At 39.8% G+C, this 14,268-nt stretch overlaps 1 protein-coding gene across 3 annotated transcripts in view; it reads left to right on the top strand.

The window, feature by feature from the left end:
• The window catches only part of MPPED1 (metallophosphoesterase domain containing 1), a 68,630-nt gene that overhangs the window by 30,658 nt on the left and 23,704 nt on the right, over positions 1-14,268 (top strand). For all 3 annotated transcript variants that reach the window (XM_065032669.1, XM_065032677.1, XM_065032688.1), the window contains exon 4: positions 5,479-5,704. In XM_065032669.1, coding sequence (XP_064888741.1) covers positions 5,479-5,704 — 226 coding nt within the window. The remainder of the gene's footprint in view (positions 1-5,478; positions 5,705-14,268) is intronic.

Raw genomic sequence — 14,268 nt, forward strand, 5'->3', positions numbered from 1 at the left:
CAGCATTGCAGTCTTTTTAAAATTCTTGTTTGTTTCCCAGTGTAGAATTAAGAAACCTAGAATCACACAGGATGGAGGGGACATAGAGTCCAACCTCCTGTTGAAAGCAGCTCTTGTTAGAGCAGGCTGCTCAGCGCCTTGTCCAGTTTAATTTTGTGTATCTCCAAGGATAGAGATTTCACAGCTGCTCTGGGCACCTATTCCACTTTTTCACCATCCTCATAGTAAAATTCTTTCCTTACACCATGTTCCCACTTGTGTCTGTTGCCTCTTGTATCTTTGTGCACCTCTGAGAAGACCATGGCTCTGCCTTCTTTGGAACCTTGGATCATGTAGTTGCAGACAGCAGTAAGGTCTTCGTGTTCTATAGGCTGAACAGACTCAGATCTCAGTCTCTCCCCATAAGCTACATCCTGGTGGTCCTCTGCTGGGTTTGCTTCAGTTTGTCAATATTTTGCTTTTACTGAGGAACCCAGAACTGGACACCACTCTCCAGATGTGGTCTCACAAGTGCTAGACAGAGGAGAAGGATCATTCCCCTTGTTCAGCTGGTTCCACTGTTACTAATATAGGCCAGGATGTGGTTGGCTGTCTTTGCACAAAGACACACTGCTGAGGCTTGTTGCATGAAGTTACTCCATCCTAGATGCAGGAGCTTGCACTTGTTTTAGATGAAGTTTATGAGGTTCCTGTCAGCCCCTTTTTCCAGCCTCTGGAGGTTCCTCTGAGTAGCAGACATGCCCTCCAGAGTGGGGCAGCAAATCCCCACCCCTAATTTGGTGGTGTTTGCAGACTTGCTGAAAGTGCACTCCATCACATAATCTGGGCTGTTAATAAAGATGAGGAGCAGTATTAATTAGCCCCAGCATCACTACCTGAGGGATACCTCTAGTGACTGCCCGCCAAATGGACTTTGTACCACTGATTCTAGTCCTTTGAGAAAAGTATTCCAGGTGATACTCAACCCACATTGTTGTCCATCCTTATCTCACGAATTTGGGTATGAGGATGCTATGGGAGATTGCGTCAAAAGCTAAAATCAAGGTGAACAACATCCCCTGAGCCAGTCATCTCCTCATAGAAGCAGTTGTGATAGGTATGATTTACCCATGTTAAACCAAAGACAGCTGCTCCAAATCACTTTTCTGACCTTTGTGTGCCTAGAAAATTAGTTTGTGGGAGATTTGCTCCATCATTTTCTCAGGCCTAATGTGAGGCTTGATGGGCTGTAGTTCCCCAGATTCCCCTTCTTGCCTTTCTTGAGGATGGGTGGGACATTTGCCTTTTTCCAGCCATTGGGAGCTTCTCCAATCCTTTTCAAAGGTGATAGACCTGTGATAGGTAACAGGTCTATGTCCATCCATTGCAGCAGTCTAGTCAGGTGAACTATGCCACCATGTCTCCATAATCTCAGAGATGTCACAGCTCTCTGCTGTGTATGGAATTCTCCTTCCTCCTGGTTGTTCTCCATGCTGTGCCTGAGAGGAGCCTCAGTGAGGCTGCTTTTGCAAGATTAATGCAAGAGCCCCTGCCATCCTGTTGCTCCCCAGCTGCTTCCTCACTGCCTCCACGCCTTCACTGCCCTTCACAGCACAATCACCCTTCCCCAAGACACCTGATTTAAAATTCTTGCTACTGTATTATTGAACCTGTTGGCAAAGCCACTCTTGCTAGTTTGCCAGGGGATCACCACCCCTGCGCAGCAATCCTGGTTCTTCAAAAAGGGTCCTGTGGTCATAGAAGCTGGAACCCTGCTTGCAGCACCAGCCATGCAGCCTCGTGTTGACTGTGGGATGTGTCCACTCCCAGCTGAGCAGTGATCCCCCTCACTGGGATGACTGGGGAGGTACCACCAGGGTCACATGCCCCTCACTGTTATCTCAGGGCTGTCAGTCACTCTTGTTGTGCTCAAAATTGCTCTCGTGGTACCATTGGTGCCCACATGGATGAAGAGTCAGGGAACTTAATGTTTAGCAGTTGTCTATTTTGGAAAAGAAGAAGAAGGGAAAATAAACCAAGGAAAACAGCTTAGCAAATGAAAATGTTAGCCAGTGCCTTTACTAAGGTTTATTTTCATGAAGTTTGTAAACAGAAGACAAAAGGAACCCACTGCAATGCATACATTGTAGCCACTGCTGTCTTCAATAAGAATCTTTCTAAGCAAAATACCATTGTTATAAGAAGCCATGAAAACCTGCAGGAGGGAGAGTTCAACATTCTCAGCTCAGTTTGTTTAACAAGGGACAGGAAATGTGCCCAGTGTCTTCTACTCAGCTTGTCATTAGCATCCACTAGCAGGTGTGGGAATAAACTGGTCAATCCGGAAGTGTTTTAATTATCTCTAATCAAGAGCTGGTGGCACAAAATGTAATACATGGAAAAGCAGTTTTCTAAAGCTATGAACACATGTAGAAACACAGCCATACAACAAAGATTTTTACAAGGAGCATGGTGAAACACTGGCCCAGGTTGCCCAGGGTAGATGCCCCATCCCTAGAAACATCCCAGGCCAGGCTGGACAGGGCTTTGAGCAACCTAATCTAGTTTAAGATGTCCCTGCTCATTGCTGGGGGGAGGGGACAAGATGGCCTTTGAAGGTCCCTTCCAACCCAAACAACTCTATGGTTCTGTGACTTTATGAGGCTATGTGCTCTTGGGGAGGTCTTGGTCCTAGCCAAGGGCTGAGCCAAGGCTACAAATTGTGTAGTAGTCTGTGCCTAGGAATAGAAAACCATGTATTTGTGTTGGAAGGACAAAATGGAATAAGAAAATACAGTAGAGTTTAAATAATAACATATAAAAAGGAAAAGTAAGAAGTTGTACATCAGAAATAGGAAAGAATTTATGCTTTAACGCAGTTTTCAGGTAAATATTGATCAGATATTTATAATGTTTGGTGGATCTTCATGCTATAAAGGCACTTGAAACAGTCACCATTTCTCAGGATCGTGCTGACACACAATGTTGGACTGTGGTGATGCTGCAGTAAGGTGGTATTGGTCCCTCTGAGGGCAGTGGTCGGAGGACCATACTTAGTGCAAAGATGTTTAGTATTCAGTGTTGATTTCTGCATGTGGACAAGAGTGAGCACTGGTAAGTATGGATCATGCTGGAAGCAGGGAAGGTGGGAAATGTGTAATGAATATTGTGGTCTGATAGCTGAGGGTCTGCATCTGCAGCTGCTCAGCTGGTGTTCTGCACATACAGTTCATGGCAGGGGTGCCCAGCCAAGAACAAGGTTTCACAGATTTATTCCAGAGGTTGACTTCGCACTTGGGATAAAAAGCAAAGCATATTCACAAGTCTTCTAAGGAAGAAAGTTTAAACAAAATATTGTTAAATGTTTGTGCAAGCAGCAAAAAAAAAAAAAAAATCCATGTTAGACAAAAATAAATCAAGATTTAAAGGTATACAACAAAATTAAGATTTAAAGGGTAAAGTGGGCTTGAGGAGACAAAAACCAAGGAAATAGGTTTAGCAAGTTTCTGCCTGGTATGGAATGAAAGGAAGACAAACTGAGCTGCAAACTCATCAAAAACACCGTTGTTAATTGAAAAGCTGACAGACCTGTAACTACAGCAGTGCTTCTGGCCGCCACTATAATAAATGTAACTGTACATTTAGAGTAATTTGCTAATTTGCCTAAGTAACACCCACAGACAGCAACATGACATAAATACATTAGTGGAAGCAACAACTATAACCAGCTCGTACAGGTTCTTGGCTGCTAGATGGATGGATCAGATGAGCTGGAAAAGATTTGCAAACCAGAAGAGAAATTGAATTGTTAACAACAGCGCGGCACACAATATTGCTGTATTTTCCTAAATCCCAAGAACGCTTTAAGGCCTGTAAATGCCCATATACATTGTAGCATGTAAGTAAAATTTTTAACTTGTGTATGTGCACACACCCAAAACTCGGGGAGGCGGAGTGCACATCTGCAAAATATTAAGCCCTTGAGAAGCAAAAATGACAACAGTTACATCTCAAGTAGTCTTTCAGGTAAATAATCGGATCTCCAACATTCAATGTGTAATTATAAATTTCTGAAAAGAGTTTCTGTTAATAAATATTCTAAATATTCCACATGAAAGACTGGAACCTGTACAATCAATTTTTCTAATACAGGTGTTACAAGTATCTGAAACTTCAGAGTTACACAATGTTTTCCTTTGTCAAATAATGAGTCAGCCATGTGGCATCTCCTCTGGGCTAGCACTGTTCTCTGTCTTCTGTCTCCATACCTCTGAATCACGCTGGTGCATTTTATTCTTAAATCCTACTCATGCCAACTTTTGCCATTACATATTGACTGGTGGTTTACTTTTTCTAGGCATCCTACCTCTAGCTTAAGCTTGGGGTCATCGCTATAGGTTTCTATGTTATCAAAAATTTTTATTTAAAATTTTTAATTTAAAAAATGACAAGATTGTGCTATGCAAGGTGGGTCTCATTTTCAAGAAAATATTTATTTCTGCTCCCAGTCTCCTGCTCTGAATGTCTTCATCCTGATGCAAATTAATAGTGCAGAAGCACTAATGAATGCAGCGTCACACAGTTTCTGTCTTTGGTTCCTCTCAGATATACTTAGAAGGTTTCTGATGAGCTTTTTGAGACAGGCAATGCCTGCTCTCAAGGGCAGAATCCAGCTGATAATCAAATGTGGAGTTAGGTGGAAAGTTTTCTGTTTCAGTGCTGCTCTCAGGAAGAACCCACATTTGTGGGCATATATATAATCTTGCTTTCAGCAGAAGGTTGTTGTAAGGTTTTTCACTAAATACGGGTTGTAAAATACTCATGAACATGAATCACTTGAAATTATAGTCCATGGATCTAAGGAAGTCACTGAGAAAATGGAGCTGAAAAAAACCCACGGGCTAGAGGCAAACTGCAAGACTTCTCTGTGGGATGGGGAGTTTTGACAGCTAAACCCAATCCCTGTCTTGGCTGAAGGTTTGATCTTAATGTCAGGGCAACGAGGGTGGCAGACCCCTCTTGCTGACCCAAGTTCTGAGTCTGTAAGGCCTCCTCAGTACAAGCTGATTCAGACCACAGCTCTGGGAGAAGAGAGCTGATGTTATTTTATGAAGCGTTATGGCCAATTGTCTTTGAACCCTAATTTCTGTCAAAGAGTTATCATCACTGTCACAGTAAGTGATACGTGCAGCACAAATGGCAATTAACTAGAAGTAAATAGTAGAGCAGAAGTCTGCAGACTGGTTTTTAAGGTTGATGAGTTGAAAGTAGTTTCAACACATTAATGCTAGGCATGCTAAATCATAGTATGCCCTGAAAAGGACAGTGATGTCATTTACCTGAAATCACCAGCAATTACAGTAACACATAGTAGGGATATGCTAGATTGTTTGAAATATGTGAGCATGTTATAGGAATCAATAGTATTTTGTGAGTATCTGTTTTCTTTTATCAGATTTTCCACAAAACAAGTAATTTGTTTGTTTTTCACTGTTTTAGGTAGCCTGCCCTATGAATACAAGATTGTGATAGCAGGAAATCATGAATTGACCTTTGACCAGGAATTCATGGCTGACTTAATCAAGCAGGACTTTTACTATTTCCCCTCTGTTTCTAAGCTGAAGCCAGAGAGCTATGAAAATGTACAGTCTCTTCTAACAAACTGCATCTATCTTCAAGACTCTGAAGTGACGGTGAGGGGATTCAGAATATATGGCTCCCCTTGGTAAGCAGGTTTTTAAGCATACATAACAAAAAATATTGTTGATTGCTATCACATCAGCCATTTTGTATGCATCAACTATATTTGGATTGCTGTGTTAGGAAGAAAAGTAATACTCAGTTCGATAAAGTTTTTGTATTTTCTTAAAATTAATCATTCCTGTGACAAAATAATGTACTATTGGTATTGTTAACCAAATAATGGTGGGAAGAACGTAGCGTGCTCTTTAAACTCTCAACCAGGAGCAGTTCTCTAATGTAGTCCATGTAGGGGTTTTTTGTGTCATAAAATATGTTTTCTATACTTCATTTATGAAATTACAGTTTAATTTTATTGCAAGGGTACATTCTTTTGACATTTTCCATCCTACAGGTAATATTTAAGGTTCATTAGTGCCTACAGTAGTCACTTAACGCAGCAAGCTTGTTTTAGTATTTGTTTAGGCTTTTTTTTTTTAAAAGTATCCCTCAGAATCTTGCTTTCTTTTATACAGTAATAGCTTTCCTCAAGGTATAGTTGAGCTTTTAGACTAAAGTCAACAAATCAGTAGCAACGTAGTATTTCATGGATTTTGCTCTACTGTATGGAGTGAACACTCAGAACTCCTTGACAGTGTTGGAGACAGATGGGCTTTGGCTTCGTGACCTCCACCTTGGACCTTGGATGTGCTGCATCTGTGTCTCTTGCCTTACATTACTACTGTGTTATTTCTGCTAACAGGACTGGAAAGTGGGTCTTTTATGAGCAATCAGTATGTATTTAAAATAAGTAAAAAAAAAAATTTTAAAAGGTAGGTTTTTAAGGGAATCTGTTATTCTTTTAAAATCACATCAGGCTGGAATGTAGCAAACAAGTTGTCAAACCTGATGCATATACCCCAATGTGAATTTTCAGTGTGAATAAACTGTGAAATCTCTTGGATATTTTTGTTTTTAAATGAAAATTGGCATTTTCCCATTTGGTTACTTGAGATGGGTGTTAATTTTCTCTGAGCTTATTATTCTACATTTGCCTACATTAAATAGCTCCCGTCTTAAATGCACACTTCTCTCTCTCCCTCTTAGATCTCCAGATCTTTCTGGTTTTTTTTCAACCTACCCACCTGCTGTGTTGTAGTTCATCTTCCTCTTGTGTCTACTTTGTATTCAATCAATGTACAATTTACTTCATTTTCCAAATTATTAGGGAAGATATTAGATGGTATCAGTCCCAATATTAACTTCTGAGAAATGCCACTTGGCATCTCTTCCCATTTTGATGTTCAACTGTAAATACTGTAATTATGCTCTGTTTACAATATGTCTGGCAACTTCATATCTTCACTGCAATATTCGTAACCAAGCACCATATTTCCAATGTCAGTAATCATTTTCCAGGCAGTAAAGTACCAAAAGTCTCATTAAAGTCTAGATAAATTAAATTAAAGTAAAACACTATCTATAAAGTAGCACTAAGTGGAGGCTAAAGGAAACCATTTGAACTTTCTGTGTGTGATTAGATCTGTAAACATCTGTTGAGAAAACTTTTGTCCACCCACTAACCCATAAATAATGTTTCTGTAAAATCAGATCTGCCTCATTCCCTCTGTGTGCTAATCCTGTCATTTTGCACAAGTTGTCTAAGCTATCTGGCATGAGCTATTCTTCATGAAAAAAGATTGCTTTCCATCTTCTATGCATCTTCGGGTTATATCTAAACTTCCACACAACATGTTTGCCAGTGTTGCTAACTCATCTTCCACCCCCTTATGCTCCTGGAAGATGAGTGTTTTAAGGTCCTTTGAAGATCTTTGCCTTCTCCATGTGGGAGAAAGTCTTGATGCAAGTCTTCCAGCCAAACTGTGGTTTTTGTTTGTTATGATGCAATACTGCATGAAGTTTCCCTGCTGGTTGATGTCTTGTCCAGTGAAAACAGCAACAACAATAAGAAGTTGTTCTTCATTAGTCTATCAGAACAGCAGATGCAGAAGTAACGAAGTCACAGCAACCAGCCCACCAGTCAGAAAACTTAGGATGAGAAACTGCTATTTTGTGTGGGTTAAACTTGCTGCCTTCTAGATTGAAGGCTGTAGTACAAGTCTGTGCCTACTGATCACTACTGTTCTTTAGCATTTCTTTTTGTTTCTGTACTTTGTTCACCCTGAAAAGAGAGGTTTGTAGTGTTATCTCTAAAGAACTACAGAATTTCGGTGAACGTTCCCTGGCGAATCTTTTTTTGCCCTTGCATCATGAAGCTAGTCCTTTAGAAAATGCTTATTATCCTAGTCAAGACTTCAAAATCTAGAGCTTTTTGAGATCTCAGAACTCAATAAGAAAGCTAAATTTCATGCAGTTGCTGTTCCAGTATCCTAAAATACTTTATTTTCCAGCCTTGAAAATAGGAATCTAGCTTTTGAATCGATTTGTTTAATTGGAGAATTCCCAATTACAGTTTATGTTTGTTGTCCATACATGACACTATTTTATGAGTCGGTAAGCAATCTAGAAATGAAAAGACTGTGGCCCCAGATCCTGCCTTTTCATTTCTGGTTACAGCCCTGACCTTCTGTCTTACTTCACCCTGTGTAAAAATAAGTACAAACTATGGATATCCCTCCGTTATAAAACAGGTTGACTAGTAGTTGCAAAGTATTTTGAGAACTCTAGAGTAAGGTCTGAGTGAATGCCAACCAGCATTAACGTATTGCGTGTTTACCTGTAGCCATCTGTGGTTTTATATGTGACCTGTGCACAATTAGCTTGTACTTCTGCTTAAGATGTTTTAGTTGCCAAGTACACCATGAGAGCTTGATTGGTTTGTGTAACATGCCAGTCTCTAAGGCCTTTTAAATATGTACCATTTGTGTGTGGTTAAATATTTTCAAAAGCACTTGGGTATTTTGACCTCTATTATTATCTAAAACTCAGTGGTTATTTTTAATTGCATAGAAGAAATGAGACACTGCTTTGTCTCAGAAACCAATACTCTAACTCTTCTGGGCTCCAAGGGCAAGATTTCAAGTGCCAGATTGACCCTCTACTGACTAATGAAAATTTGACTGCCTTAAATGTTAATTATGCTAGTATTATCATCAAGCAAGAAGCAGCAATTTTGAAATGCGAGCTGCACAGCACAAAATCTGCTATTTATGAATTAGTATTTGCAACACTGATATCTTGGACCACAGACTATAAGTATAGATGATGAGGGAGAGGAGTATAAGAACATTAAATACTTAATGAGAAACTTGGGGAATACCAATGTGGTAAATGCATCTAGTGCAATCTGGAATTTTAAGGTTGGCTGTGCTGGGCCTAGAGGGCTGATGCTTTTGACAGTGCACTGTCCAGTGTTGTTGCCAAATCTGGATGAGCAGGGCATCAGACAGAGTACAACATGCTTCCTTCTACTGTAGAGAAGTGACAGAGATACCATCCTTACATGTTTTCAAGACTTGGCTAGACATGCATGTCTGACCAGGTCTGGTGGTGGTGAGTGGTAGGGAGTTGTAGGTTGGACTAAAGATCTCCAAAGGTCCCTTTTGAGCAATGCTTTTGTGATTCTTTTAGTCCCCCTGTGGGGCTACAGCTGATATCAGTGTTGATACTTGAACAGGTATCAACAAAGCCCTTACAATAGTGAGCTTTGCTGTTGTTACCAAACATGCTACAAGCAGTAGATGGTCCTGACAGGTGGTTTGGAAGCCAAGAAGCCAAGATAATAGTGGAAATCTGAATTTGAGTTTGAAGCAGGAGGTCTTTCCTATGTCATCAGACTGGGTTTTGTCTCTATGTTGATGTCATTCATAGAACCATATTAATAAATGATCAGTGAGTATTTCAGTTATACGTTTTCAGCCTTCACTTATGGTTCATTACCCCTACAATGCGTTATTATTTTTCAGGAAAGAGTTTAAGCGTTGGCTACAGTGGGAATGAAGATAGGCCATCCAATCCACTTGTGCCTCTGCACTGGTGAAGATTTTAGTTGCACACTCACACACCTTGTTTGCACAAAAATCCCTGATGCATTCAGTACACAAGATCTGTGTTTGCTGAACGAATCAACTGTATTTTATTCCTTTGGTAGTCATTGTTCAGAATTGCCATGTAAAAATAAATGCCTTTAATTGTGCAAGTATGTTTTCGTATGAATGTGAGAACACCTGTCTAAGGTTCATACTTGCATGTGTGACCCTGAGTGTTGCTCTGTCTGCTTCTTTGCTGCACAAGGTTCCCATAATGAACTGTGTGTTTTTTTCCATTGAGTTTTTTACAACTGAATGAGTAAGCAACTTGGCTGTTTTTCTGTTGCATGCAATAACTACTGATAAGACACCTGATCAAGAATCAGTTGCTGTTTGTGTCTGTAAAGGCTATGCTGGCTGTTTCCTCCTTGTCTAATATTGCACCCCTGCTCCAAATTTACAGAAAATGTGTGCATCTGCAGAACAGGCATTCTGTGTGTATGCTCTGATCTTGTGGAAAATGGCAGGAATTCCAGTGGCATTTTCTATTAAAACGTGGATTATTGTGTATTAATGGCAGGGTAAGAGTACACCTTTTACTTGCCATAGCAAGAGAAATGCAAGTGGCAGAAGGAAAACGTCTTCCTCGCCACTGAATCTCCATAATGCTTCTAAGCAGCTGTACAGAACTGCAGGAGAAACTTTGCCCCTTCTACCCTCAGACAGGCCTACAAGGTGGCAGGAGAGCATTCTATCTCTTTTAGCTTTTATTTTTTTCTTCTCCACAATGTGGGAAAGGAAGGGACAATCAAAGCCCTCTTGCCAAACATATGACAATTTCATATTTCTAAATGACATATTGGCCTGGATAGAGTAAGGAAGCCCTTCGGAATGAGATTGCCTCCAGACTCATTATCCAGAGAGTGAATTTTTGCTTGGCTTTGATTATCTGGAGGGATCTACGCCTGCGAAACAGAACCTCATTTTTCTTTTTGCAGAATTACCATTTTTTCTAGTGTCTATGTATCCTCATTTCCTCCTTCATTCTTTTGTTAAAGGCCATCTGGAACTTCAGAAACTTTTATTTCCCAGTCAGGGAAAATGGGAGTGCAAAGATTAATATCAGCCTAGAAAGACATTTGTGACCATTTGTCCTGAAGTGACAGATGCCTGGGCTGGACTCTGGGTTTTGGCAGCTTCTCTTCAATGGAACATTGATGAGATGTGGCCCCCGTGTGTTTACACGCAGGCCAACAGCTCTTGTACAACGTTGTTGTTCTGATGATGGCAACTGAGTGAAGGAGATTAGGGGTGTGTATATGGGGAGTGTTTTTCTCCTGTTCAAGTATTGTTTTCACTGAGCTCAGCATTCTGGGTCAGGGTCATTTGGTGAGCTCTGGCTATGTCAGAGAAGAAGGCTGAACTCCTTCCAGTGTAAAAGACATCAACCTGGAGGTTGTTTTAGTGAGTGTCAGCCACCAGATCAGCCCAAAGTAACCCTGACAGGGAGCTTATTCTCCAAATCTTCATCCCACTTGGATGTGAGGGCCGGAAATCTGTTCCAACTTGTTGGCCCTTTCCTTGGTACACTGCAGCTGTCTGTACTATTCCAGTATCTTTACTTCAGCTGTGTAGCCCAGTGTGATCATGAGTGCTTAACTACAGGTGTGTAACTCCCACCTGATTTAATATTTCCTCGTCTGATTTGTTTTTTCATCATGAAGTAGGTGACTTTGTTCTATTCCTTCTCAAATACTCCCTCTCTTCTTTGTGTGTGTAAACGTGTGTGTGTATGTGCACTTTGCATAGCAAAGCTGGTAACTTCCATGTGTAATTTGGGTTGTTTCAGAGAGCAAGTAAAAGGCAAAATGGGGCAAACTTCTTTTTGTTCCCCACAGGCTTTAGACCACCATACCTTAGGTCTCCGTTTCAGTGCCTTCCTCCTCCATCTTTTCAAGAACAGCTATAATAATAGTCTCTTTCATTCCTCACTGAGCTCAGATTCCATAAGTAAAATCATGTAGCAAAGATTTATAGATTCATTTCATGAGAAGGACACGCTTTCATTTTGCCAGTGATGAATCACCTAATGTTTACTTTCCCAGACATTGTACAAATCTTTACAGTTATTGAGGTGAACATCAATTAAAATGAAGCTGTATTAATATAAAATATTGACTCCATTTAACATAATGTGTATCCCAAGCTGGGAGCGTGGCTTCCAGACACAGCATCCGTAGCAGTTCAAGGCGTTACATTGTAGGTTTCATTTCCTGTAAAATTCACAGAAAATAATAACTTGTGCCTCAAAGTGACTACTCCTGTTCTGAGTTCTTATGCCCCCTTTCAAATGTGGAAAAAACCCTATTCAGTACTTTGCACAGGGCTAATATACATATATATATATAGGGACTAAAAAATTTGTGACTTTTGGACAAAACCATTCTAGAAGTTTTTCTATGTAAAATAGCTGATCCTCCTGTGTTCTCTTCTTTCTGCACCCTCACTTGTTCAAAAGCTAAAAATACAAATAACTACTGTTTTCTAAAGCAATAAAATACCACTCTAAAATTCTTGCAAACCTCGGAATAGATAGATTTTTGAGCAGGTGGCTCGTTTTTGTGTCTAGCTCTGTCAGCGCTACAGTTTTGTATGTATGGATGTGGAAATGCTGGATGTGGACATATTACGGCGTGTTGGGTTTTGTTTGCTCAGAAGTGTGTTTTAAAAATGGTAGATGTCCCCTGATCTTTGAAGTTGGGAACCATTCACAGCTTTTTTTAATTTGTGACTTTGAGGCAGGCAATGTGAGTAATTTAGGTAGACTGATACGGTTCTTGAAGAAAACTAAAATCATGGGTGGGAATAATAGACTCCACTCATAATTTAGAATTGAGGGATCTCAAGTTTCAGAAATTTCGGGGAGAAGGCTGGCATCTAAGACTACCTGATATGGCTGCATTACTATGATTAGAATGCTGCAGGTGTTTTATTTCAGGCATTCAGTAAAAAGTAGGTAAGATGTGACAGATGTGTAAGAAGCAGCAATGTGTTTAGAAGAGAGAAAGCAAAATTCATCATCCTGTTAAAATATATTAATTAACAGTCTGAGGCACATACATATAGGTTTTATTGTATTTTAATAGAATGCCGGAGCGATATTTTTATTTCCTCTTCCATACCTATCAGAAACCATTTTCCATTTTGGAAAGTGCTGCTTCTAAAAATACATAAAACCACAATACACTGTAGTTTAGCTTGCAGCATATGGAAGATCGTAAGAATGGTTTTTCCTGAAAAATGATTTTGATCTATTAAATTCAGCTGTTCAGGGAAGGTGGTGGGGAGAAATGGAAGATATTGAACTCCTGAAGTGTGAAAGGCTTTTCAGTGGCAGAAAGTGAGACTTAAAGAATGCATTCTGCTTGTTTTAACATCAGAAACAGATAATTTTTCTCCTTTTTTCTAAAAAAAAACCCAACAAAACAAAAACAAAAACCAACAAACAAAACCCAACCAACCAACCAAATAGCACTTTGCTAAAATTGGTGCATTTCGTGTGATAAACACATCTTGGAAATACAGGAAGTGTGAGTCCCATTCAGTAGACAGCAGGTACACAGGTGCTATTGCTCATGTGGGCAATCATACTGAATTCAGGAGAGGTCTTTTTAATGAACACTGCTGTACAAATTAAGTGACTGAAATGAATTAGCAAGAATCATTAACATTGCTGAAAAAAAGTGTACTGAACGAAATAAAAATTTCGCAGACTCCAAGTGAAGTTTCTCTAGCACGTTAAAGGAACTTAGTTGTTATTAACTATAATTAAGCTCTGCAAAAGGAATACGAGTGAATGAAAATGTAAACTGAACTACAGCTACTTTAGCCCACAAATATCATAAAAGTTAGACCAATGTGATAAATTCTATTAATTATGTGCTCCTGAGAAATTGAATTTTTTCATTTCCCACAAGATTTTTTCAAGGTCACAGCAGTTTAGAGTATCCCTTTTCTCTTTTCTTGTTAGCAAACATTCCAGAAAATGTTTTCTCCCAAATAAAATTTCCTCTCAACGTTGCCCAAGGTGGAGGAGTCTGGAACAGTTCAATCCTGGAATAGTCACAATAGAGGAAAACCGGCAAGTCAAACTCCTTCACATGCTGGTTGTACGTGTTTGCGTATTAGGGATATGGATCAATTCTCTCAACACATTTCACGGTGACCTCTCGCAGAGTGACCTTAATCTGTTGCTGAAACCAAAGGTTCTTTGCATCCACTTTGCAGTTGTGTTCCTCCACTGTGTCTGTACAAGTGCAGGACGTTACGCTGCCAATACCTGCACGTATGCTGAATATAGACCAGAGATTATCGTGATTTCATGTAACATTTTTTGGGCAAATCGTGGTTTTTGTGCTGTCTGAACACATTGTGTGGCTTTATATTTCTGTTTGTGAGTGGAGATTTGTATTTGCTTGTTTTGTTGCGAATGTTTCTAGCTTTAGTTAAATTTGAGAGCAGTTGAAAAAATATATTGCTTTAGTTTAATTAGCTTGGTAGAAAAAAGTCCTTTCTTGGGCAGTAATTATTAGTTGTATATTATTAAAAGGAGGTAGTTCAC

Source organism: Columba livia, chromosome 1 (assembly GCF_036013475.1).
Source record: "Columba livia isolate bColLiv1 breed racing homer chromosome 1, bColLiv1.pat.W.v2, whole genome shotgun sequence".
NCBI lineage: Eukaryota > Metazoa > Chordata > Aves > Columbiformes > Columbidae > Columba > Columba livia.